The sequence below is a fragment of the Leguminivora glycinivorella genome, chromosome 10 (genome assembly GCF_023078275.1).
Source record: "Leguminivora glycinivorella isolate SPB_JAAS2020 chromosome 10, LegGlyc_1.1, whole genome shotgun sequence".
NCBI lineage: Eukaryota > Metazoa > Arthropoda > Insecta > Lepidoptera > Tortricidae > Leguminivora > Leguminivora glycinivorella.
The window spans coordinates 21,704,351-21,730,507 of NC_062980.1; the positions used below are offsets into that span (position 1 = coordinate 21,704,351).

Sequence of the window (26,157 nt, forward strand, 5' to 3'; positions counted from 1 at the left end):
GCAATGTTTTAATTCGTTTTCATCACACCCGCACTTTAAATGTGATATTGCACGCAGGCGGAGTGTGAGTTATAGAAAAATCGTTCTCCCAAGGGAATAATGAAATTTCTTGTACCGTACTTAACTTTTTTTACATCTATTTACACATTTTTTACATTGCGAGTGTGATGAAAAACATTGTGTGTAACTCGGGGAGTATGAATATTACTAACTCGAGTTTTTAAATCGCTCCGGCAAGCCGTCGCGATTTAACTTACTCTCGTTAGTAATATTCAACTTCCTCCCCTTGTTGCACAATGTACTATAACACCTCTGCCAAGTCTATTTTTTAACCATTTTGGCAAAACTAAATTTCCTAATAAGGATTAAAATATAGGTCGAATTGACGCAGACCACATACTATTATTTTATTATGTTAAGTAAAAAGATAGATGTATAAATAAACACACTTTTGAAATAATTTTTAATATAATTCTGACAATGTCATAGTTATAATTAGTATACTTTGGATGAGTAGCGAAAAACTAGAATTCTTGTCATTATACATAAATCATTTGAATATTTTTATATATTATGAACTTTTTTGTCTCTATAAAATAATTGCACATGTATTTATTAATCAAATATCCAACTTGATTTGAGACGTCGCACCGGGAAAGGTACCTTTATCGCTATTTAAACTACATTTCTCAAAGTACCTTTACCCAGGGGACGTCACTATAATATACGTACTTATTACAGTGAAGATTATAAATACAGATGCGGAGTGACAAAAATATATATCTACAGCCTTAACCTCCTGGGGTTCAATGTCCTACTACTAGGACAAAATACCTACGATGGAATCTACGTTAAATAGAATTGAGTTGCTTTTGTTTTGATTCGTTCGATTTTCAAACAAAAGAAATTCAGTACCTTTGATTCGAATTTGATAGGCAATTTTTTTTGTATGGTGGGTCGCTAGAGGTTAACATGTAAGCATTAAAATCGTGTATACATATTTTTTCCACTTTATCTGCATCTATATTTAATGACTACCTTGCGCAACATTTATAAGCACATTTTCAAGTAGGTATCAAATTTATATAAAACCAAGTTAAATTTTTAGCACACTGACATTTTTAGCTAACTGACATTTTATCCCGCCAGGCGGCGCCTGTGCAAGTGTCTAGGCATGTCACTGTCATTCATAAATGTGAGAGAGAAAAAAATATCTTGTCTCACGTATGAAATTCTTTATATGAGCAATGGACTAATAGGGTGGCGCCATCTGTGCCTCCTCATTATCATGAACTGTAGTTTATTACCTTATATTGTTGTATTTTTCAAGACTTTTATAGTTATAGTACAGGTTTAATTACTTTCGTTTATACATTAAATGCATTATCTATAGTCTGATTTAGAAATGAACTTAAAGACTAAATATTAATATCTTGTAGATAAAATAAGTACAGAAGACAATAAAGTTCTGTAATTATTATAAAAAAATCTATATGTTTAATCTACAACTTAAAATAAAATTCTGCTCTAGATGTATAATTCCTCCTCCTTGAGTTATCCCGGCATTCGTCATGGCTCATGGGAGCATGGGGTCTGTGACAACTAATCCCAAGATTTGGCGTAGGAACTAGTTTTTTTACGAAAGCGACTGCCATCTGACCTTCCAACCCGAAGGGTAACTAGGCCTTATTGGAATTTGTCGGGTTTCCTCACAATGTTTTCCTTCACAGAAAAGCGACTGGCAAATATCAAATGACATTTCGCACACAAGTTCCCAAAAACTCATTGGTACGAGCCGGGGTTCGAACCCGCGACCTCCGGATTGAAAGTCACGCGCTCTTACCGCTAGGTCACTAGCCATTCCACCTGCTCTAGATAAAATATAATTATTTATAAACTAAAAAAACGAGGACCTTAATCAGTTTATCACTTAAAAAATCGTCAATTAAGTCAAGTTTTGTCTAATTTATGTCAATTTATGGTTTATTTCAACTTACGAAAATTAACAAGAAAAGGTTTTGCGATGATTCTGGACTATTCACAACAGCCGGCGTATTATGTCAGTGTGAGAGTGACATCTGTCACTCTCACACTGACAACATACTTGCCAAAGCGTGACGGATACTTTACCCACATCGATAAGTCATCAAATTGGAAGCATGATACGCCGGCTGGACAGAGTATATTACTTCACTAGAGCAGAAATAACATGTTATTCGTATAAAAAAGGTTTGTCATCAAGTTTTCATGTTTGCTGCTTAGCAGCCATAGCTGTCATCATTGTCGGCTTGTTCGTTTCCTACAGATAAAACATATATTAAAACTTATTGCAATAGGCTAGTTTCCTACTAGTCAAATCAGCTTCTTTTTAAGAACTGTCAAAACGATTTGCTAATATGGAATTACTATGATATACTGAGGAGTGACGTCACGGTCAATCATTTTATATATTTCTCATTGACTTATTAAATAGAAATGATGTTTATACATAACTACTGTCCATATTTTTCTTTTCATTATGTGGTCCCTTATTTCGTGCACTGCATAATAGTATTTTTCAGTACAGATGGTGTTTTTTTTACGCACTAGTGCGAGAAGTGGTTCATTATATGCCAGGTCGAAACTTCGGAGGCTCATCTGTACTGAGAAACGTCGTACGATACACGTGCGAAAAGGAAATTCGTAACTCGTGTCGACTCGTGTTTTTTACGCACTTGTATCGTAATGTACTATTATACAATCGTGATATAATACAAAGCTTTTCAGTCGAGTACCATGTTTAGGCCACGAAGCTTGCTGAGTGGCCTAATAGTAAGGTACGAGTGAAAAGCTTAATTATATCACTATTGTATACAATACTTTTTCTACGAGTCATCATCTTCATCATCAATGGACAGAAATATCATCATTCATGCAAGTTAAAATTGATGTTAATAGCGTCGTTCACCGTTGTATCAACATCGAATTACCTAGCAACCAATTGTTTGTAATAACCGTCTCTGATTGGCCGATAACGCGACAGATAAAAAAAAGTGTTTCAAATGCAGAAAAATTTGCCAGGTATCGCAAATTAGTATAGAAATTGTATGAAATTCTATTTTTGAAATTATTACAGTTAACTAAAAGTCAACTATAATGAGATTATTATAGTTGAGTCGGAACTGCCATAGAGTATCCAACACTGAAAAGTTAGCACTTATAGTTTAGTGTGTGGTGTCCTAATTGACAGATTACAGTCGACGAGTAGAAAAAATATTTTATTTTAAGGATAGGAAACTAGCCTATTGAATTACAAATTGTGATGCCATGTTACAGTCAGTTTTTTTTTTTTTTTATGGACTGATCGGCGATTGACCCTAGTCACACCTGATGGGAAGTGAAGACAGAGTCTAAGATGGAGCTCACCTATTCAGTAATAGCCTATTCACTCTACGTTTAAAGAGACCGAGGTCGTATTTTTTTTAGTTATCAGGTAGTTGTGCAGAGTTATTAGTTACGTAACTTAAATAGTAAAGCCTGACCAGTGTGCGTAGCTGAATACACAAACACTCACGAAACGCTCACGATAATATCTCTTTCGTAGGCATCTATCTCTATCGCTCTTGCGTATTGGCGCGACAGAGCCAGACTACCTTCCTGCGGCGTTTCGATTTCGTTTCGCGTCGCAGAAATGCTATTCGGCTACGGGGCAAGCACGGCCGCGTGATAAACGATACGTTGGGCCGTACTTTTCGCACTATTTGTAAGTGCGATAAGGACGGATCGATGCAATCAAGTTTATCCAACTAGTGTGCTAAGCCCGTAGGAATATATGAGCTAGAGGGCGCTTCTAAATCTCATGTATGTTGTTGTCAGATCAAAATAGTATGAAAAAATGTGTTCTCTTGAAATTCCACAACATAGAGCGTAGTTTGCGAGTGGAGCAGCGCGCTCAGTGCACGGAGTTTAGCCGCCGCGTGAACTCCTATATGCCTGAAGAGGGGCCTCCAAAATTGGCCCGAAACATATCGCAGTAATAACGATATAGTAACGTTAGTACAACCGTAGTTTCATAAAATATATTTGAATATGTCTCACGAAAGTTTAACGTCTATAGCGCATCCATATACTAATATTATAAATGGGAAAGTGTGTGTGTATGTTTGTTTGTCCGTCTTTCACGGCAATGGAGCGACGAATTAAAGTGATTTTTTAAGTGGAGATAGTTGAAGGGATGGAGAGTGACATAGGCTACTTTTTGTCTCTTTCTAACGCGAGCGAAGCCGCGGGAAAAAGCAAGTTGTCATATATTTCTGGCCAGGCCATTGCGGAATTGTTAGGTACAATATTATACAGAATGGACAAAAATGTTGTTAAATAAAATATTACAAAATAGCACATTTTAGCATTTTACAAAATATAAATACTTCACTTGTCATTATAATTGTCTTTTTCAACTTTTATAAATGCATATGAAATTATTATTATATATAGTGTAAATCTTACATTTCCATTGTAAATTTGTGATGTTTTGTGACATTTTCGTTCTTAATTCAACCATTTAAAGTAATAATCAGTCTTTAATACATTCATACTTGCTATCAGTCGATTCGTCGAAGTTACAGACAGTTATTCCCTTATTTACATAGAGGAATTGCGGTTATTTGTATAGACAATAGACATTAGACATAGTTAAGTGACTTCTAGAGACAATCACGCGTCAATCACGCGTCAAATAGCGTGAATTATCTACTGATAATTCACGCTATCGCCTCTACTCGATACTAGGTGGCAACTGTGTCTCGTCTGCCAAAAATTTAATATTAGAACAGTTTACAACTTATATTACAAGCAGAAGGAATTGAAAACAGAATACTGATTAATACTATTGTAATATTAGCTAAAATTTGGTGAGCATTTGACTTTTCGCTCGTCGTGAGATCTATTGACAGGTAGCAGTACTGATAATTTACGCTAGTTGCGTGATTGACGAGTGATTGTCGGTAGATGTCACTTAACTATGCCTATACAAATAACCCGCATTTGACTAAAACCAATCCTTCTATACAATTTATCATTTTAATGTATGTATCGTATATTTTCCTAGTAAGGTTTAATTAATTCAATGTAAAAACTGAAATAGACACCATACACCAAAGAAAATGCGACCAAGTCCACTGGTGGCGGAGCCGAGAATCGAACCCGGGTTTTCAGCTTTATGCGTCGAAAACACTAAACGCTTCGATGCCTTTTTAAACTGCACCGGGTTATAAATAATAGTTTACAACATACACTTACAAAATAAAGCAGTCCATACCTAACTATAACATTAACATGAAATATACTACTTTCCAAATAGTCAACTCACAAAAATAACTACAATAATATATCTCTAATTTTCGTTCCCGATACAAAAATATATTTGACTGAATTTTCTTACTTATTTAGACTTACTATTTACTCTTAAAACTTTATACCCCCTCTTTTTATTTTAAACAGCCAAGTAACGTATTATATGTATACATCTATTCTCAAAATATAACCCCCACTATTCTCCCTGATCTGTAAGTTCCTTTTTTGACACATCTGTATTGAAGTTTGTAGCGAGTGCGTTTTCACATTATCCGATCTGATATCGGATGTAGGACCTGTCATACATTAAACCCCTGGAACGCCGTTGTCAAATATTTGCTACTGAATTAATAACTTTCAATGTATTAATTACAGTTTAAATTGCCTGGGACAGATCTTGATCGATTGAGGGGTTAACCCATCGTATGCGGCCCGTCAATTTTAATCATTGAAATAGTAACCTCGACAATTAAAACAATAGATTAAAATTCCCACGCACGGATCCGTATCTAATCTAAGCATACGAGGGTTTGCTATTGAAATCCTTCCTTCCATTCATCTGTGTAGTTAACCGTCAATATTTATATAAATTACTTGCAGCACCTACATATAAACGAGTAGATTTCGGCCATCTTCTTCATAATAACGACCATGGGGCACACGGTGCACCATCATTCCAGGCTCGGGGCTAGGAAGAGCGGGTTTGGCGTCGCGGTCAATGTTGCGGACTGGAAGGACCGCTTTATGCTGACGTGCGGGTAGCGCTCGCGCCATTCCAATACCTGGAATAGGTAAATAAGAATGCATTACTAAAACGGCGATTATAAGGAACGTAGTGCAGAAAGCGAGTTTTTTATTTAGTAATAACACCATTTTGTCAGTAGCAAAAGAAGCGAAATTCATAATTAAAACTCGCAAAAAAAAAAGAAATCAAACTGATCCCGCACACTAAACAATTATTTATACATTACATACTTATAGAGGTAAAAAGATAAAAATCACTCATTACTCATCTCATGCTCAATATGCTCATCACAAAAATAAATGCCCCTACAGGGACCCGATCCTCGGACCATCAATTTCATTGGCAGAATCACTACGGACTAGGCACGAGCACCACCGATTATCAAAAAGTTACTATTTATATGCACATTGTACAAATTAAAACAAATTAGTTTACCTGAGACTCTTGTATTTGATCGCAGAAACTGACATCCAGCAACTTCAGTTCGTGGCATTCCGCTAAGATTCTGTAAAAAAAATATTCCCATAAGAAAAAAAAATCGTAAAGTACCAGAACGAACACGAAAGTTCTTTAGCTCTTGGTCACACTATATTTACACTTTTGAGTAGCAGCAAGTCAAATTGAGTCAGCTTGGGTACTCTTGGCAGCAGTCTCAAGATATTTGTTCACACACTCCAGTCTATAATTTCGTCTATTATTATAACTAAGACACTTAGTACTTACGCGTCACAAATATCAGGAGTAACTGCCCTCACACCCAGTAAGTCCAACTGAGTAAGCTTAGGTACTCTTGGTAGCAAGTTCCTTAGGTCCCGGTCACACACGCCACGTAAAGCGCCGAGGAAGAGTTTGCGTAGTTCACCGCCGTTGAGCCAGGCTAGCCATTCGCCTGAACCGCCTGCTTGGAGACTGAAACAAACATTTTAAAATGTATTCAAACTTTCGTGAGACGTTTTATTCATTCAGTTTTAGAGCAGGGTTCGAGGATATATATCAAGATATATCCGATATATGTACATCGGATATGTATCCAGCTGGGTTCGACGATATGATACCTATACATCAATGAATATAAATATCCAATATACATAATTTTTTTTATATAAATATTTCAATACAAAAATGGTCCTCAAAAATGTAACAATGTTAAAAATATACTTTTTTGTGTTTTTCTGGTTTTTCTACTAAATGCTTAACATTTCAGTAGATTTTTCCTTATCTAAAATAGTATTCATAAATAATGCAACAAAATAATAATATGTCATCTATACAAAATTGATATATTATATCAAAGTTGATATATATCCGATATTTTGATATTCACTGAAATAAATGTCATATACAAAGAAAAAATGACCAAGGCCTCCAAGTGTCCGATGCTGGATTCGAACCAGCGTACTCCGTTATAGCCACGGATGCCTCAAACCACTCGGCCAACCGGTCACGGCGGCAAGGGTCGAAATTTTCAAGTATATGACACAATTACCGAAGGCATATGACACAATTATATACTTGAAAATTTCGACCCTTGCCGCCGTGACCGGTTGGCCGAGTGGTTTGAGGCATCCGTGGCTATAACGGAGTACGCTGGTTCGAATCCAGCATCGGACACTTGGAGGCCTTGGTCATTTTTTCTTTGTATATGACATTTATTTCAGTTTATAGTTAAATAATAGTAGTGTGTCTACTAAAAAACACAAATTAAAATATTTCCTATGAAATAATTTAATTTGGTCTTAGAGTGAATTTTGATATTCGTTATAAATATCGAATATTTTCGAACCCCGTTTGAGAGAGCTGATACCGATGGGAGTCAATAAATACTTCTATCTAGAAGCTATATATCTACAACACTCATCATTTCATCATCATTTCAGTCGTTAATCATCCACTGCTGAGCATAGGCCTCCCTTCATGCAAGTACCTACACCACTTATCCCAGCCCTAGGCTAGTCTCATCCAGAGGTGCCCCGGTTTTCGAATGTGGTCCACCCAACGAGCCAACGGATGCCAGGCGCTTCTTACATCCGAGAGCGGCCTCCATTCGGTCAACATTTTTTTTTATACCATGTCGGTGGCAAACAGGTATACGGTCCGCCTGATGGAAAGCGGCAACTCAAGGGGTGTCACATGCACGTTGCCGACCCATTAGAAATCGTGTACACTCCTTTTTTGAAGAACCCCATACTGTAGTTCATCGGAAATACATCGGCAGGGAGCTTGTTCCACAGCCGGAGCGTCCGCGGAAGGAAATTCCTCTGAAACCGCACGGTGCGCGACCATTTAGGTTGGAAGGTGTGTAGATGAGCGCCCTGTCTATTTTGGTCTATCTGTCATCATTCTGTCTGGCAACATGCCCCGCCAAATTCCATTTGAGTTTGGAAATGACGTCACCCACATCCCGCACCTTGCGGCGTCGGAACTCGACATTCCTCACTCGGTCTTGAAACTTAATGCCAATCATGGTGCGATATACAAGCCACAGACTGAGTTTTAATATTTTTTTGGGATAGGAGGCAAACGAGCAGGCAGGTCGCGTGATGGTAAGCGGTCACCGTCGATCATGGACACCCGAAATACCAGAAGTGTTGGAGGTGCTTTTCCGGCCTTTAAGATGGGTGTACGCTATTTTCTTGAAGGTCGTATTGGTCCGAAAATACCGCAGGCATAATAATATATTAAATACGAGTATCTTACTACCATCCAACGTCCAGCGAATGCAGCCGCCTGCAATTCCCGAGCGCCCTTATGCCAGTGGGAGTCAGCGAGTAGGACTTCCAGAAGTCCGCTGATATCAAGGCGGGACAGTTCACACCGAGCGCTATCGCCACTTGATCCATCGCTGATATCATACTCATTTATATGGATTTTATAGTTTTTTAACTAGTTATACTACTCACATAGTCACTCTACCCGATCGAAGCCTATAAGTTTGATATATACGCTTTGCGCATAAGAGTGACTAAGACAGCGCTCTAATGGCTATATGCACGAAAGAGTGACTGAGACAGTGCTCTGATTGTTATATGCGCTTCGCACGTAAGAGTGACAGAGACGACACTATAATTGATATACAGGGTGGCCCATTCAAATCGGTCAGTATGGGAAAGTCTGAAACTGTAAGACATACGAAGATTTGTTCTTAGGAACCATATATGTCACCGATTTTGATAAAAAGAAAAACTGCATTCATACAATTAAAAAAAAGTGTACCCAGCTGGGGAATCGAACCCGGTTGTTTTGATAAAATAAACTTACACTATTTCTATTCAGATATCGTTTGTGTAGGTCTTAAGCAGTAAATATCTCTAAGAAACATAATGTCTACAATGAATAAAATGCATTTTTTTCACATACTTTAATTTATCATAGTAGGTATTCAAAGTGACCACCGTCTTTTTCAATACAATATTCAACACGTCTAGGTAACGATCTTACTATTGCATTTTGTATCTTCATGTGGTGAATCTGCGTTAAAGTTGACTCTATGGCTACTTTTAGGTCTTCAACGGTGTTATAGCTATTTTTGTACACTGTTGTAAAGATGAAGTGAACTTGCTGAATATTGTAACGGTGGTCACTTTGAACACCTACTATGATAAATTAAAGTATGTGAAAAAAATGCATTTTATTCATTTTAGACATTATGTTTCTTAGAGATATTTACTGCTTAAGACCTACATAAACGATATCTGAATAGAAATAGTGTAAGTTTATTTTTTCAAAACAACCGGGTTCGATTCCCCAGCTGGGTACACTTTTTTTTTTAATTGTATGAATGCAGTTTTTCTTTTTATCAAAATCGGTGACATGGTTCCTAAGAACAAGTCTTCGTATGTCTTATAGTTTCAGACTTTCCCATACTGACCGATTTGAATGGGCCACCCTGTATAGTTAAGTATGATATCTCACCACCATCCAACGTCCAGCTCCTGCAGCCGCCTGCAATTCCCGAGCGCCCTGATGCCGGTGGGAGTCAGCGAGTAGGACTTCCAGAAGTCTGCTGATATCAAGTCGGGGCAGTTCACGCCGAGCGCAATAGCCACTTCGTCCATCGCTGATATCATCTTGCACGAACCTGCAAAACAAAGTCACATTTTAATCATAGCCTCCTAAGGCCCAGCCATACAAACGAAAAATCCAGAATTTGGCACTGAATTGACAACGTTTCAAAATTTTCAATGTCCCTAAATCGAAAACCATTTCGAGATATACGCTTGTAGATCACATAAATATTTTTTTTAATTTTTTTTCCGTATTTTTAGTATAAAAAATCATAAAAATAGTTTAAAGGGGAAGTGACGTCAAATAGCTGATTTAGAGCTGCCACTATAAGAAAAAAATCTTCCAGTTGGGATGTCCCTTGAGTTTGACAGTGACACTTCAATTCAATTCAATTCAAAATATCTTTATTCATGTAGGCCTAGTTACAAGCTCTTATGAATAGTTCATTACATATATATTATGATCTTAATCTAACCTAATTATCACTTATCACAGTTCGTAGCAAAGATATTAAAAATTTCATGGCTTAGGGCCGGTTGCACCAAACCACCTGTAAATGTAGGCTCTGTTCGTAAAATTTTACCGATTACGTGGGGGACTTAACGATTTGTTAATAAATTGCGTTGCACCAACCCAAAAATTACTGAACGTAACCGCTAACTGTGATGCCAGGTCGTGAATGAAATCCTACCAACATTTTTATGGTAGAATTGATTTTTCATATAGCAACCCAATCATATGAATGTCAAAATCTTTATTTAAAAAAAAACTTAGGCGCAAACTAGCGCGAACTAAACTTTCTTTGCAGCTCTTATCGAAATATTTAACAATTTACACCACTTATGTACACTTGTGTTCGTGGTTATCTTAATGTATATTCATGACGCATGAAAAGGACGCGTCTCTACGACTTTCAAGTGGCTATTTCCAACCTAAAAGCCTTTGTAACAAGGAATGAAGGAACCAATTAGCAGGCAAGTTTTCTCATGAGTATTATAATAATTATAGGTAGCTTATTACAGACCTCTTACCCAAATGCATAGCCTTTATTCCGTGAACTGGCTATAAAACAAATTAGCATACTTTTGGTGCAGTACTAGGTAAGTTCAATGTCATACACAGCACACAGCCTATGGCAAAATCTCCAATAAGATTAATGACAAAACTGTTTGTTGTAGCAGACATTTAAGTTTATTTATGTACTGTTACTTAAATTTTGTTGTGTTTGAAAAGGATTATTAAGTACTAAATATAATAATAAGTTACATGTTGCTTTCTTTTCAGAGTTGATTTACACCATTTGATATGGACTACAAGATGAAAGTTCTACAAGTGAATCTGTTCTAGAAATCAACAAATTATACTATGAAATTAACTGGAAGTCTGGGAGAAACTTGTAGAAAATAAAGTTTTATAAATTATTATCATGAGAATTTCAATTTTGTTAATAAAATATATTTTTGTTACTTTATGTGCCATTTCATACTAATATCCTGTTTAGGTAGGGAGAGTAAAGGCCAAATGACTACACAGTCTCACACTAATAGACCCCAACCCATTGAAAATTGTGGTTATAAAATTTGAAATTGAATGCTTATTCTCAGCAATTCCCGAAAAGTTTGTACATTTGGATCACGTCTCCGATTTTGATGAAAATTGGTAGACTGATAGATTCCATGATGCTGAGAAAGATCCACTAGGTTTCCCAAAATGTCCTAGGTAGTTTATATGAAACCTTCCTTTTTTGTTACCGAAAATGTATAGAAATCTGATAACAAAAAAAAAGGAAGGTTTCATAGAAACAACCTGGGACATTTTGGGGAACCTAGTTGACCTTGCTCAGCATCATGGACTCTATCAGCCTACCAATTTTTATCAAAATCGGAGATGTGATCCAAATGTACAAAGTTTTCGGGAATTGCTCTTCTAAAGACCATATTTTCACTGCAATATGTTTGAGGCTGGCATCTATTGGGACCAATCCATTTATTCACATGTTAGAGAACAGCACCGATTTGTGATTGTGGCCGGCAGACACATTTTTTCCAGAGTATGTAAGTTTTTTATGTAATCAAGTGTTTACATAATTATATTATTGTCTGAGTAACCCACAACACAAGCATTATTATTAAGCTATCATGGAACTCAATCTGTGTAAAAATAAAGTCCTACCTATAATATTTCTTTCTTTCTAACTTTCTAGTGTCACAGTTTATGATAATTAGTACTTTATTCATGAACAATACAGGATTTTATCTACCTTCCTGTATAGTCATTGTTTCCCACTATACTCTTATTATAACTATCTGCTTATTCAAGTTATAATTTCCTTTTTTTGAGGTGTAGATAAATTACCCATGAAATTACTGTTGTTTTAATTTCACATAGGTATATTTCTTCTTTCCAGAATAGTAAGTAAAGTTTCTAAATTAGCATGACACAACTAGAAATTATTTTGCCTATATATACTGCTACTGAAAAGTCTGATAACGCTCTGACATGCCACAAAATTCACAAGCCCGCCCTCAATAGTATGCTGAAAAATAAGTACAGAACTATATGTGCCTACTTATGAAATCATAGACTCTGGTTTATTTTAGAAATGTTCAGCTGCATCATTTATATCAAAGCAACACAAATTATGAAATACAATTTGAGGACTTTTAGTAGTAGGTAATAATACTTTAAAATTGTTAGAACATTTTGGTGTCAAGAATTTATCCCTGACCGACATGAAAAATTTAGGTTTAAGTAAAGTGAATTTCAAGCAGATACTTACTATGATTGTTTGTATTACTATTTAGGATAAAATCTTTATTGCTTTCATGTTGGTTAGCTTTATGTATTTAATTAGCTGAAGTACATGCTTGATTGTCAACTTTGCCTTTGCACTAGTCAAACTCAAGATTGCATCTCTCTACCCGGAGTGTTTATGAATAATATGAATTCTCGTTCATCCCACTGTTTTACTAAAAGCCTACTGCTGCTGCTAGAAACAAATAATGCTATGCTGGTAGAAACAAATAAATTCTCATTCCTATGCCACTGGCATAAGTCAACTTCGCTGTGTCACCGACATAGGAAGAGGATTATTTTGGTCTCAAACTTTGTGACGCCAGCACTGAACATGTTAAATGTAAATAATTTAAGTTGACTACTGCAAAGTTTTTGCATTATAGGTTTATTAGCATTATATGAAAAAGTTATAAAAGGAGAAATAAAACACAGGTAAGTAGGTATGAACAGAAATATTATAATAACACTTTCTTTACATTTTTTCACTGATATCTTATTATGCTGTTGCTTAAAAGTTGTGTAGATTGTCCCAACACATTTGCTTCACACTAAAATACTTCATTTCGGATGCCTCATGGACGTGTATAGTTTAAAACGAAAGTTGATTCCTGTCGCGAGATACGATTTTGAAGGTCGGATTTTATACAATGTTTGTCGTTATTCTCGCCCTGATTTCGGATGTCATAGTGGATCCACAACTTTTTCCAGGATATTTATCATTTTATTCGTGATTCCAAATATACCAAGACCCTTTTAAAGACTATTGTCGACAAATAGTTTTCATTATTTGCTGTCGAGTTTTGATCTCCTAGGACGCACTTGTGAATTTCTTACAGCATCGATCTGATTGTATATTCAACTGAAGCTCATTCTGCACTCGATCTAAATATAAACACACATCAACAAAATAAATTAAATTAAAGGTGTTTACAAACACAAATCGTCGCGCAATTAAAATAACCTTAAAAACCACTCTGGTGTGTCACTGTCACTTTTGTATGTTCAGTTACTTCCACATATTTACTGTTTTACATTGCTAATAGCTCAAGTTATTTTAAAATAAGCATAAACTCGTGAAATACGGGACAAATTCAAAACATTGGCCGCCATTTTGGTTCCTAGATTTACCTAATACGAGCCGTTAACCGGTGCTCTGGCACCGGTTAAATGAATCGTAACCCTTTTACTGACGGATGGCATGGTGCAACGCAAATATGGACTTAACGGTCGTCGGAGCCATCTTTAACGATGAAGGGGGCGTCAAAGTGTGCTGGTGCAACCGGCCCTTAGTCTATGGTTCGTAGTCATTCACTATGGGTTGACAGTGACACTTGACAGTCAAACATACCGGACTGTTTGAGCTGACTGTTAAAACTTTATTTTTTTAAAAAGATTTTGTCGTTTTCTTAGGTGTATGAAACAACACATGTGACGTCACGAAGCTGCGTCTTGACGTTTGTAACTTACGCTCTTTCTGCTCGAAGTAGTAATAAGTAGGGATTTTCTCATTAAAATAGCAGTTTTTGGAAAAATAAAAAAATACGTGTATCTTTTAGTATTAAGTTCTTTCAAACCAAACAATAAAAAGTAGTACTCAAAAATATGAAATGTTGTCAATTAAGAAGTCCAGGGAATAGAGTTGATTTTGGTTTTGTTTGAAAAATTAACGAAACAAAACAAATGCGCTTCTGTTCCAATTAAATATGGTTTAAATTTCATCGAACTGAATAAGTACTATAGGTAGGACCTTGGCCCCTAGGAGGACTGAAAACACGCTATTTGACGCGAGATTGACGATGTATCTCCATACATCAGTAAATGCAAGTTATCTGTAGTTTACAGCTCCTCCCTTACTTATTCCTTTATGCTTAACACTAAGGCCGACAATAGACTGTCTTATTTTTATCACAGAAATATGATCATAATAGTATGTTCGCTATCAGATAGGATCAAACTGTATACACAATATGAATCACAGGGTGTGTACTAGGGTGGGTCATTTTTACTTTTTTTTATTTCCTTAGGGGGCACAGTCACAAAAAGGTGCCATTTTGTAATTAATTAATAATTAGTGTACATTTTTTTTTAACCCCCGACGCAAAAACGACGGTCTGTCTGTCTGTCTGTCTGTCTGTCTGTCTGTTTGTCTGTCTGTGTGTGTGTCTGTCTGTGGCATCGTAGCTCCCGAACGGATGAACCGATTTCGATTTAGTTTTTTTTATTTGAAAGCTGTGTTAGTCGGGAGTGTTCTTAGCCATGTTTCATGAAAATCGGTCCACTAGGTCGCGGTCGGGGGTTTTTTCAAAATTTTAATTTTGTGGTTATTAATTTGTAATGACATGATGACAACATCGATCCCAGCGCGCCCTCACGAACGGCAAAGAGGATGGAACGCCGGAGTGGGTTTAGTGGGTAGGGCCAAGTTTCCCCCCTCTCGACAGGGGAGGGGAAAGAAACGACGAGTCCCACACATCGTGCGTAACAGCATTCCCACTCCGTCAAAAAAAAAAAAAGGGGTGTTATAAGTTTGACGTGTCTGTCTGTCTGTCTGTCTGTCTGTCCGTCCGTCCGTCCGTCCGTCCGTCCGTCCGTCCGTCCGTCCGTCCGTCCGTCCGTCCGTCTGTCTGTCTGTCTGTCTGTCTGTCTGTCTGTTTGTCTGTCTGTGTGTGTGTCTGTCTGTGGCATCGTAGCTCCCGAACGGATGAACCGATTTCGATTTAGTTTTTTTATTTGAAAGCTGTGTTAGTCGGGAGTGTTCTTAGCCATGTTTCATGAAAATCGGTCCACTAGGTCGCGGTCGGGGGTTTTTCAAAATTTTAATTTTGTGGTTATTAATTTGTATGTTTATTTTTTTGCCTCCGGATTTCAGTTGAAGTTTTTGTATTTTGTATGGAGTAAGGTGTAAAAAAGGTTTAAATTTTTGAGGTTTTTTTTTTCATTTATTTTCTTTGAACCTTTAGCATGTTATTACGATGCCAATAATGGTATATATTAATAGCAAAATTTTAAATTAAAAGACAATGCATACATATACTCCGCACACCACACAAAATGTACAAAAAATATATGAAAACTTCAAAGTGGATCCGGAGGCAGAAGATTAATTCCAATTGCAAAATAATTTTAAATACTGTTTATTTGCATCAGTTTGCTAGTTTTTGTAACTGTGCCCAATTAAAAATAAGCGCGTTACAAAACACGGAGAAACTAAAAAGCCAAAAATAATAAACCTTTCAATTCAGATTTCTTATCGTATTGCAATAAGCTAAACATCCAAATTATAAACAAATCAATTATTTTTGTAGTCGGTACCAGACCTGTTCGTCGCCTTGCTATTGCCTGGTTGCCCCACCCAACCATACACAGGCTGGTACCGACTCCAAAAATAATTGATTTGTTTATAATTTGGATGTTTAGCTTATTGCAATACGATAAGAAATCTGAATTGAAAGGTTTATTATTTTTGGCTTTTTAGTTTCTCCGTGTTTTGTAACGCGCTTATTTTTGAAGGCGGTTTTATTTTTTGTTAAAAAGTTTATTTATTTGTTGATTTTTAGTGGTTCCTAGTGATATTATATGTATCAGTCCGAATACATGTACAGTAGTGAAAGAATTATCCTTTAACTCCTAACCATTGAGGAGTTGACCTTCCATCATCAGCTCAGCCACATAAAATTATTACCATCAGACGTAAATACTGGTGTACCTTTGAAAAATAGACTAAAAACATTACATGTGCCTATAACATTTGAAGAGTTCCCTCGATTTCTCCAGGATCCCATCATCAGACCCTGACTTGGTGCCAATGGGACCATCTCGGGGTTATACCGGTTCGATCAAAAAAAAAAATTTTGAAAATCGGTCCACGATTCTCGGAGATATCGAATAACATACATACAAAAAAAAAAAAAAAAAAAAAAAAAAAAAAAAAACATTCAGTCGAATTGAGAACCTCCTCCTTTTTTGAAGTCGGTTAAAAATATAATACTTTTTTTTTCCATACAGGAGTGACCCATCCTAGTATGTACACTGTCATAGGTTTACCACATATGAGTCCATACATGTACCTAGGTCTAATAGCGGCCTAAAACACATAACAATGTCCAATAGGCATAAAGAATAATAAATTTGTGAAGTTGTGGTTCTGTAAAGTATGCCTGCAATAAATAGTTGCCATATTTCGTACACAAAGCAAAGGCATGTGACGAGAAAGATATTACGAATGAATGTTGAAGTTACACTGAGAGAAATTTGCATTGTGAATTTAACAAGTTCGACTTGTTGCGGTTTATCCGTTTGAATCAGCCAAACGTATGTTTAAAACAATATGTGTCAGGTTGTTTTTATAAAATCGACTTGTTGATTCAAATATATTGCCGATTCAAATGACAAGTAGCTTGTTGTTTGAACCAAGGAGAAAGAGCACGTAAGCGCTATTTTAACCAAAAAACTTGTTGAACGAATATGAAAACTGGTTGTATTTTCTCTCAGTGTACCTAGTGGAAGTAACGGGAGAGGAAAACCGAAGAGGTGGATGGACTGTGTGAGACATGATATGGAACTAAAACAAGTTAATGATGAGATGACGAGTGGTAGAGATGTATGGAAGAATAACCTAACCACAAAATTAAATTTTTGAAAAAACCCCCAACCGCGACGTAGTGGACCGATTTTCATAAAACATGGCTAAGAACACTCCCGACTAACTCAGCTTTCAAACAAAGAAACTAAATCGAAATCGGTTCATCCCTTCGGGAGCTACGATGCCACAGACAGACACACACACAGACAGACAGACAGACAGACAGACAGACACGTCAAACTTATAACACCCCTTCGTTTTTGCGTCGGGGGTTCAAAAGACATGCTGCGCCGACCCCAAGTGACTGAGATAAAGGCAAGAGAATGATGATTATATTCCGTACACAATTCTAAGAAAGTTTCGTGTATTCCGCTACTGATGGCCGAGCTTAAGGCTTCCCACAGACAGTCTTAAAAATTCATAATCTTAAAAAAAACTTGTATGCAATCTGACAGTTCAAATCTGTCAGTGTCTTGTCAGTGTCAGTTTGAACTGTCAGATTGCATACAAGTTTTTTTTAAGATTATGAATTTTTAAGACTGTCTGTGGGAAGCCTAAGACGATACGGTAGCGGTCAATTCTCCATACAAACGCTCTCGATATTTCCTCCCTGGTTTTTGAAGATAGAAGAATGATCTTTTCAACACAGCTTGTTATTATTTTTATCTGTGTCGGACCGTTTTGATTTTTTTGATATTCCGCTTTTTAAAGACTCTAGAGCCAATCAAAAATTTCCAAAAACGGCCTTTTTCATTGTGGCGCAAAAAAAGGAGTGATACTCAAGATTGGTAACAATCAACCAAAAAAGCTAAACGGTCCGACATAGATTATTTCATTGTTATTCAGATTCTCAAATTTCGTTCAGATTGATTAAGTTTTGAAAAAGGAAAGAGTCGAGAGCGGAACCTCGATTTTAAAGATTTTTTTGAAATATCTTTGACTGAGTTGTTCTTAATGGACAATTTTTTTTCGATAAATCTAGTTAATAACACTTGTATATTTAACTAAAATTCCCAAGTTGAAAGGGGGGCTGCTTTCCATTTTAGCATTTTCGCTACCGTATCCTCTTAACAATGACCTATAACCAGGAAAATATAAACATTTTCACCGTGTCCCGTGACTTATTATTGTGGCTTCGCACTGTTAGTGTTATCGCAAAACGTGACTCGTCGAACCCTTGAGATTGAAAAGTTATTACTTATCCGGATTCAAATAAAATCTTGTAAACGACAATTTAATTAATTGTATTAAAATCTAACAAGGATGTAGGTAACTAGTTGATCATTAAATAAAATATAAAACCAGCTATAAAATATACCCTAAATAGTAACTAGTCCCAAGCAAAGACATATACATATAACTCCGTATAGACAGATAAAGTCTAAGAAAAAAACGTACCTCAGTACCATACAGAAAAAGGTACGGTGGGCTAGATGGCATTACACCTTTGTGTGCGTGTCAAGAGATGGCAGTCTATGCACTGTGAGTACACATTATACTTCGACAGTAACTCTCTATAATACTCGATCCTCTTTGTCCCAAGTAATAATTATTATCGACATTGAAAGAAGCGCTGGTAGCCTAGTGGTAAGAGCGTGCGACTTTCGATCCGGAGGTCGCGGGTTCGAACCCCGGCTCGTACCAATGAGTTTTTCAGAACATATGTGCGAAATGTCATTTGATATTTGCCAGTCGCTTTTCGGTGAAGGAAAACATCGTGAGGAAACCGGACTAATTCCAATAAGGCCTAGTTACCCTTCGGGTTGGCAGGTCAGATGGCAGTCCCTTTCGTAAAACTAGTGCCTACGCCAAAATCTTGGGATTAGTTGTCAAAGCGGACCCCAGGGTCCCATGAGCCGTGGCAAATGCCGGGGTAATGCAAGCACTCTTACGCCGTTTTCACATTATCCGATCCGATATCGGATGTCGGAAGGATTTCAATAGAAAAAATCCAAAATGGCGCTTGTAATGTATGGGATATCGGTCCGAGATCCGATATCGGATCGGATAATGTGAAAACGCACTTAGGGTCGGTTGCACCAAACCGTCGGTTACCGTTAAAGCGTTCGTTAAATTTGTTCGTATGGGAAGTTCCATAGACGTCTGATGCGTGACGACGATGTGTCTGTCAAATGTGGTTGATGCAAATGGCCTTTAGATAGATAGATAATACTAGACGTATGTGAGTAAGTATCAATACTTACCAACATTGATGTGTTGTAGTTCAGGGTTGGACACTACTATAGCTACAGCGGCGATGGTCGTTATATCTGTCCTGTATAGATCCAGTCTTTTGAGTTTAGTGAGCGATGCGAGGCATTGCCAGTCTGAGCAACCGACTACAGATCGGAGGCATAGTTCTGAAAATAATTAAAAAAGATAACATTCAATGAAAAATATTATTTTTGGCAATTATTTGTCCATTAGATAGCTAAACATGTCTAGATATTTTAAAAGTAAGCTTACAAAACATATCATGGTTTCTTTATTTCAAAACACAAGTTTCAGCATCGTTTTAGGTAATTAGTATGAACATGTAGGTAAAGTCTTAAACCTAAAGTAGGTACTAGGTACATAGTACATATACAATTATAGGTACATATAATAATATATCTGAGAGTTTTGAATTATTCGCGGTTATTTACATTAGACATATTGACCGATTTAGACCGTGATTACCTTAGATTTTTGTCGAGTTCCCGATATTTATTTATTTATTTAAACTTTATTGCACAAATAAAACAAAAATGTACAAATGGCGAACTTAATGCCTAATGGCATTCTCTACCAGTCAACCATCGGGCCAAACAGAGACATGTAAAAATGATATTTCGACGCAGTTTTTAACCCCCGACGCAAAAACGACGGAGTGTTATAAGTTTGATATGTCTGTCTGTCTGTCTGTATGTTTGTCTGTCTGTCTGTGTGTGTGTCTATCTGTGGCATCGTAGCTCCCGAACGGATGAACCGATTTAGATTGAGTTTTTTTTGTCTGAAAGCTGAGTTAGTCGGGAGAGTTCTTAGCCATGTTGCATGAAAATCGGTCTACTATGTCGCGGTCGGGGGATTTTTCAATATTTTTAATTTTGTTGTTAGGATATCGAGTGATCATGATGCATGCAACTGCATCGAAATATCGGGAGCTCGGCAAAAGTCAATAAGGTAATCACGGTCTATATCCCGGTCAATATAAGTCTAATCATAATTATAGCTGTCAACAAAATTACTGCAATAGTATGCATTTGTAAACAATTAAATTTTAGGTAATAATTAAGCGTATGTATATCAGTGACTCATGTTGTTATTATTACCTTCTATTGTGTAATGAAATTTCGTGCGGTTGCAAAATTACGTAACATTTATTATGCTGAATTTGTTTTGATGGTCATATTTTAATGCAATTGGCTAGTTAACTTAAAATGTTTGGAACAAATGGAAACGATTTATTTATACGACGCGGTTTATTTATACCGCTGTGTTACCCGCATTTAACACTATACATTTTATTTAAAAATGCCGTATTTCATAGTTAGTTTAGTTTAGTTTATTGATCTCTCAATACAATTTTCATATTTAAAGTAAAAGAGTACAATAGCAATTACTTATTGTATAGCGATCGTCGTAATGTACATAATGTAAACAATTCAATTCATAAAACATTTTAAGAACCATTGGTTACGTTATAAATCAGTTTTATCATTAATTATTTAAATAAAATGGTTTCACAATGAATAAAAAATAATTGTACTATTAAATAAAATATAGAAATATAGATAGAAAACCGTACGCTTTATTTCTATTTGTCCCCGCCAAGCCCCGGACAGACACAAATGGCAAATAATCTGTTCCATTTCTGGGTGGGAACAAATAGGAATGCCCGTTCCCATTTATACCCGTTAAGTGTAAGTATAACTGACTTATGTAAGGATATAAAAAAAAATAGATAGATATGCAAACCTTGTAGATAGAAGGAGGTGTCAACGATGGCTCTTAGCACGGCGTTGTTAACGAATTTACAGCAATTCATCCTTAAGTGTGTCAACTCGGCCCCATTGTCTTTGATGAAACTGTAAATAAAGATAATATTATATTAGCGTTTTTGAAATTTTCATGACGTAAGTCTTAATGGGATCATGAGGTCCGCTTGATATCCTAAGGTTCACTTGCACCAACGAAAATGAAGCCAGCCCCAGCCCACTAACCCTGAGTTAAGAGGATACGGTAGCGAAAATGCTAAAATGGAAAGGCACCTTTCAACTTGGGAATTTTAGTTAAATATACAAGTGTTATTAACTAGATTTTTCGAAAAAAAAATATCCACTTAGAACAACTCAGTCAAAAGATATTAAAAAAAAAAGTCTTTAAAATCGAGGTTCCGCTCTCGACTCTTTCCTCCTTCAAAACTTAATCAATCGGAACGAAATTTGAGAATCTGAATAACAATGAAATAATCTATGTCGGACCGTTTAGCTTTTTTGGTTAATTGTTACCAATCTTGAGTATCACACCTTTTTTTGCGCCACAATGAAAAAGGCCGTTTTTGGAAATTTTTGATTGGCTCTAGAGTCTTTAAAAAGCATAATATCAAAAAAGTCAAAACGGTCCGACACAGATAAAAATAATAACAAGCTGTGTTGAAAAAATCATTCTTCTATCTTCAAAAACCAGGGAGGAAATGTCGAGAGCGTTTGTATGGAGAATTGACCGCTACCGTATCGTCTTAAGCTCGGCCATCAGTAGCGGAATACACGAAACTTTCTTAGAATTGTGTACGGAATATAATCATCATTCTCTTGCCTTTATCTCAGTCACTTGGGGTCGGCGCAGCATGTCTTTTTAACCCCCGACGCAAAAACGAAGGGGTGTTGCGGTCCGACACAGATAAAAATAATAACAATCTGTGTTGAAAAAAATCATTGTTCTATCTTCAAAAACCAGGGAGGAAATAGTCGAGAGCGTTTGTATGGAGAATTGACCCCTACCGTATCGTCTTAAGTTATTGGTGCAAGTGGGTCTAAGTATTTGTTTTGCGGGCGATAAGGACGAGCGACTTTCCATTCAGAGATCACGGGTTAAAGCCTGACTCATAGGAGTTAACCCATGAGTTTTTCGGCACGTATATTGTACGACATACAAGTCATGTCAGTATGTACACTGAAAATGACTGAGCCATCAGCCATCAACCTACCCGTAATGTGGGATCACTGTATGATGGCTGATGGCATTTCATATTTACCTGTACATAAGTACGTGGGGCCCATTTCTTAAAGCTGAAAGTTACAAGTTACAAGCGGAAGTCTCTTTTCAACTTGTCATAGACATCGACTACCACTTGTAAGTTGTAACTTGTAGCTTCGAGAAATGGGCCACTGGTACCTGAGAAATTCCAATAAAGCCTAGCCTGTGACTGCCATCTGTGCTCACACCTTAAGGACCTTCTACGGGGTGTGACTTCTGAGGTCAGATACAGTAGCTTTCGTTAAAACTGTTTCACTTGCCTCAGAATCTGTTGCCATGGGGACCCTGCGCTTCCATGAGTCATAGCAAAACATGATACTTTTACGTAACTAAAATAGGTAAAAAAGATTTACGTACCTAATATCACACAAAACAACTCACGAATTCAAAATGGCGTTATATAAACTTAATGCTGAATGCCTGAATAGTATTAGAGGCCGCGAAAGTGATACCATACTCGAGGCAGTATAATTATGTACCTAACAAAATTCACAATTTTCAAATCAACCTAGCATAACTTGATCTTGAAATGCTTACAAAATGTATAGAATCGGAGGCCACACTTTTATGTTCTATTGAGTCGATTCTCTTTTGGTGACTTTGAGGAATAAATTCCATATATTGCGTCCTATGACAGTTCACATCGAAAAGTAGGTTGTGCAATAATATTATCAGAACATTCAGAAATCAGAGCCTACTCCGATTTCGAACATAATAATGTCCTAAAGGAATTTCACAAGGATGTCATCCTTTCGGTATGTCATGTTGTATTCATGGTATATACCTATGTCGCAGGGAAATAGCCAGAACAGAGATTTAATCAAATCTCTAAGGGATATGATCAAATCACGCAGGATGTCAAAATGGCGAATCCATTTCATCATTTCTCTAGAAAATTTCAGTCATTTGACTAAATCCCTGACTATGTTTAGTGAAATCACAAAATCGGCCAATAGACATGCCACGTTTTGTCATTTCACTAGATTTGTTTAGTGATTTGATAAAAACCCTAATTCTATCAGAGCCAAGGATAGGATTTACAATCTTCATTACTAATAATCGCGCGTAGTACTACCAAAATTTTTTTGCGCCACCTATTAAATACTATTGTAACTACACTGCACTGCACACTGATGATGCCTAACTTTTTTTTTTAATGTGTATTGACATGATATCATGATATTAAGACAAAGAAGCACGTCATTTGTTTTTCTAAAAAATAAAAACACGCATAAATATTTGGGGAAAATATGATTTTGGCCACTTCCAGGCTGCGAAACAGCGCCATCTAGTTATAAGCCTAAAAGGCCCGCACATTTCAGGGGTACGTTTTTTTGTGTAGGCTTCGTCTGTCCCATATTATATCATACTATAATAATAACATAGATTAAATATAAGAAGATCTGTATTGTTTGCGGATGATACGAATGTATTAGTTGGTGCAAGTACATATGACCAGTTGGCTTTAAAAATTAATAATGCTTGCCACCAATTGCAGTCATGGTTTTCAGCAAATGGTCTCATACTCAATTATTCTAAGTCAAATATAATGTTATTTTCCGGCCGAAAGGTACAACCACCATCATGCATGACTAATTTTCCGATGCCCATGTGTGAACAGAGTAAGTTTTTAGGGTTCCTGATAGACAACACTCTGAATTGGAAGTGCCATGTTGACAATCTTTGTGGTCGATTGGGTGGTGCGTCGTTCGCGTTGAGAAAGCTGAAGCCTCTTATCTCCGCAGAAGCCTTAAAGCAGGTGTACTTTGCGCATTTCCACTCTATCATGGCATACGGATGCTCTGGGGAAACTCATCAGATACAATAAGAGTACTTATAATGCAGAAACGCGCAATACGTATACTTGCTGGTGTAAGAGACAGGCACCCATGCAGAGAGCTCTTTATTTCTCAACGTATAATGACGCACTACTCACAATATATGTTTGATATACTGTTATTTGTTAAGCAAAATATATCTCAATTTGCTCGCGTTGCCTGTCCGGGCAAACAGCTTCGAGCTACAGGCCGTCTGAGAACAGTCCCCCGTCGCATGGCACTTTCAAAAAAGAACCCGCGTGTCATCGGCCCTACTTACTTCGAACACTTACCTGCCGATCTTAGGAATGAGCCATGTGACGAAGCATTTAAGCGCAAATTGAGAAACCTTTTGTTAGATAACCCTCTGTACTCTGTAAATGAGTACATGGAATTGAATTTGTGATAGCATGCATTTGATTACACTGACTTCGGATTTTATTTCATTTGTTAATTTTATTGTGCTTTGTGTATTTCATTTCTGATTTTATTTCATCTGTTAATTTTATTGTGCTTTGTGTATTTCTCTTTGTAAACGACGATCCTTATTGGGAGAAACTATTCATTTTATTATTATTTTCAATTCATAATGTAATTTTTGACGATCATGATGAGAAGATAAACATAACTTTGGCATGTAACAAATTTATAGTGTAATTTTTATCATGAAATAAAGAAATCTAATCTAATCTGAATCATACCATCCCATACATTAAAATGAACGCGCATACACTACACCACACATAGATGGCGCCACAAATGTCTTGTACTTTTGATTATAATTGTAGATATGGCGTTAAGTGTCACTTTTGACATAGGTTAAGGTTCGAAAGAGACACTTAACGCCAATCTACAAATAATCGATGGCAACAAGGCATTTTTTTGTGACGCCATCTATGTGTGGTGTAGTGTATGCTCGTTCATTTTAATGTATGGGATGGTATGATCTTCTTATATTTAATGGTAATAAAAATAATAGATAATTCTATCAGAGCATAATAATTTCAAATTGTTTTGACTATCGACGTCATCTAAGAGTTTCTACAATCTGTACAATGCATTGTCTGACCAAGTGTTGAAAAGACAATCGCAGATTTACACCGATTTTAATTGGCCATTAAGTAGTAATTATGAAGTGTAATTGAAATACGGAAATCTTGTCAACTGCAAATAACAACATTGTATTGTAGAGGTAATAGGACCATTTATTGAATTTAGACTTGATGAAAGCTTTATAAATACAGGCGTTAAAAAAATCGGTGTTTTGAAAAAAAAATCTTAAAATATATATTACCTACTAGCGACCCCGGCTTCGCACTGGGATAACTGGGATTCAAGTATGAAATTTGTATGTATTGTATAACGAGGCGGTATTAAATAAGTTGGGCTATTGTTTTCAAAGTTATCCACCCCACTTTTTTTTAGATTTGGATATTTTAATGTGGTTTCTATTAGATTTGGGGCAATTAATTAAAAGACACATTGCGATTTATAAGAGTTCAAATATATTATCGCAATATAGTAAGGCAAGGTGTGCTCCTATTAATAGCTACCAAGCGACTAAATTACAAACGAAGTCCTTAAGATTAGGAACTATGGGCTGTTGTTTTTTATTCAATAGTTTACATGTATGAGAGAGAAAG

At 36.5% G+C, this 26,157-nt stretch overlaps 1 protein-coding gene across 3 annotated transcripts in view; it reads right to left on the reverse strand.

Annotated features, from left to right (window-relative positions):
- Window positions 1–1,730: 1,730 nt before the first annotated feature.
- Window positions 1,731–26,157, reverse strand: part of LOC125230079 (F-box/LRR-repeat protein 4) — a 65,115-nt gene continuing 40,688 nt past the window's right edge. For 2 of the 3 annotated variants that reach the window (XR_007177486.1, XR_007177485.1), the window contains exons 8-14: window positions 21,417–21,526; window positions 19,664–19,819; window positions 9,989–10,154; window positions 6,800–6,985; window positions 6,512–6,581; window positions 5,939–6,113; window positions 1,731–2,299 (exon numbers count right to left, since the gene is read on the reverse strand). Coding sequence is in view for 1 of the 3 variants with exons in the window: in XM_048135084.1 (XP_047991041.1) it covers window positions 6,003–6,113; window positions 6,512–6,581; window positions 6,800–6,985; window positions 9,989–10,154; window positions 19,664–19,819; window positions 21,417–21,526 (799 nt within the window). In the remaining 2 variants the exon portion in view is untranslated. Of the gene's footprint in view, window positions 2,300–4,763; window positions 6,114–6,511; window positions 6,582–6,799; window positions 6,986–9,988; window positions 10,155–19,663; window positions 19,820–21,416; window positions 21,527–26,157 lie in introns of those variants that run through there. The other variant, XM_048135084.1, reaches the window with a different exon arrangement.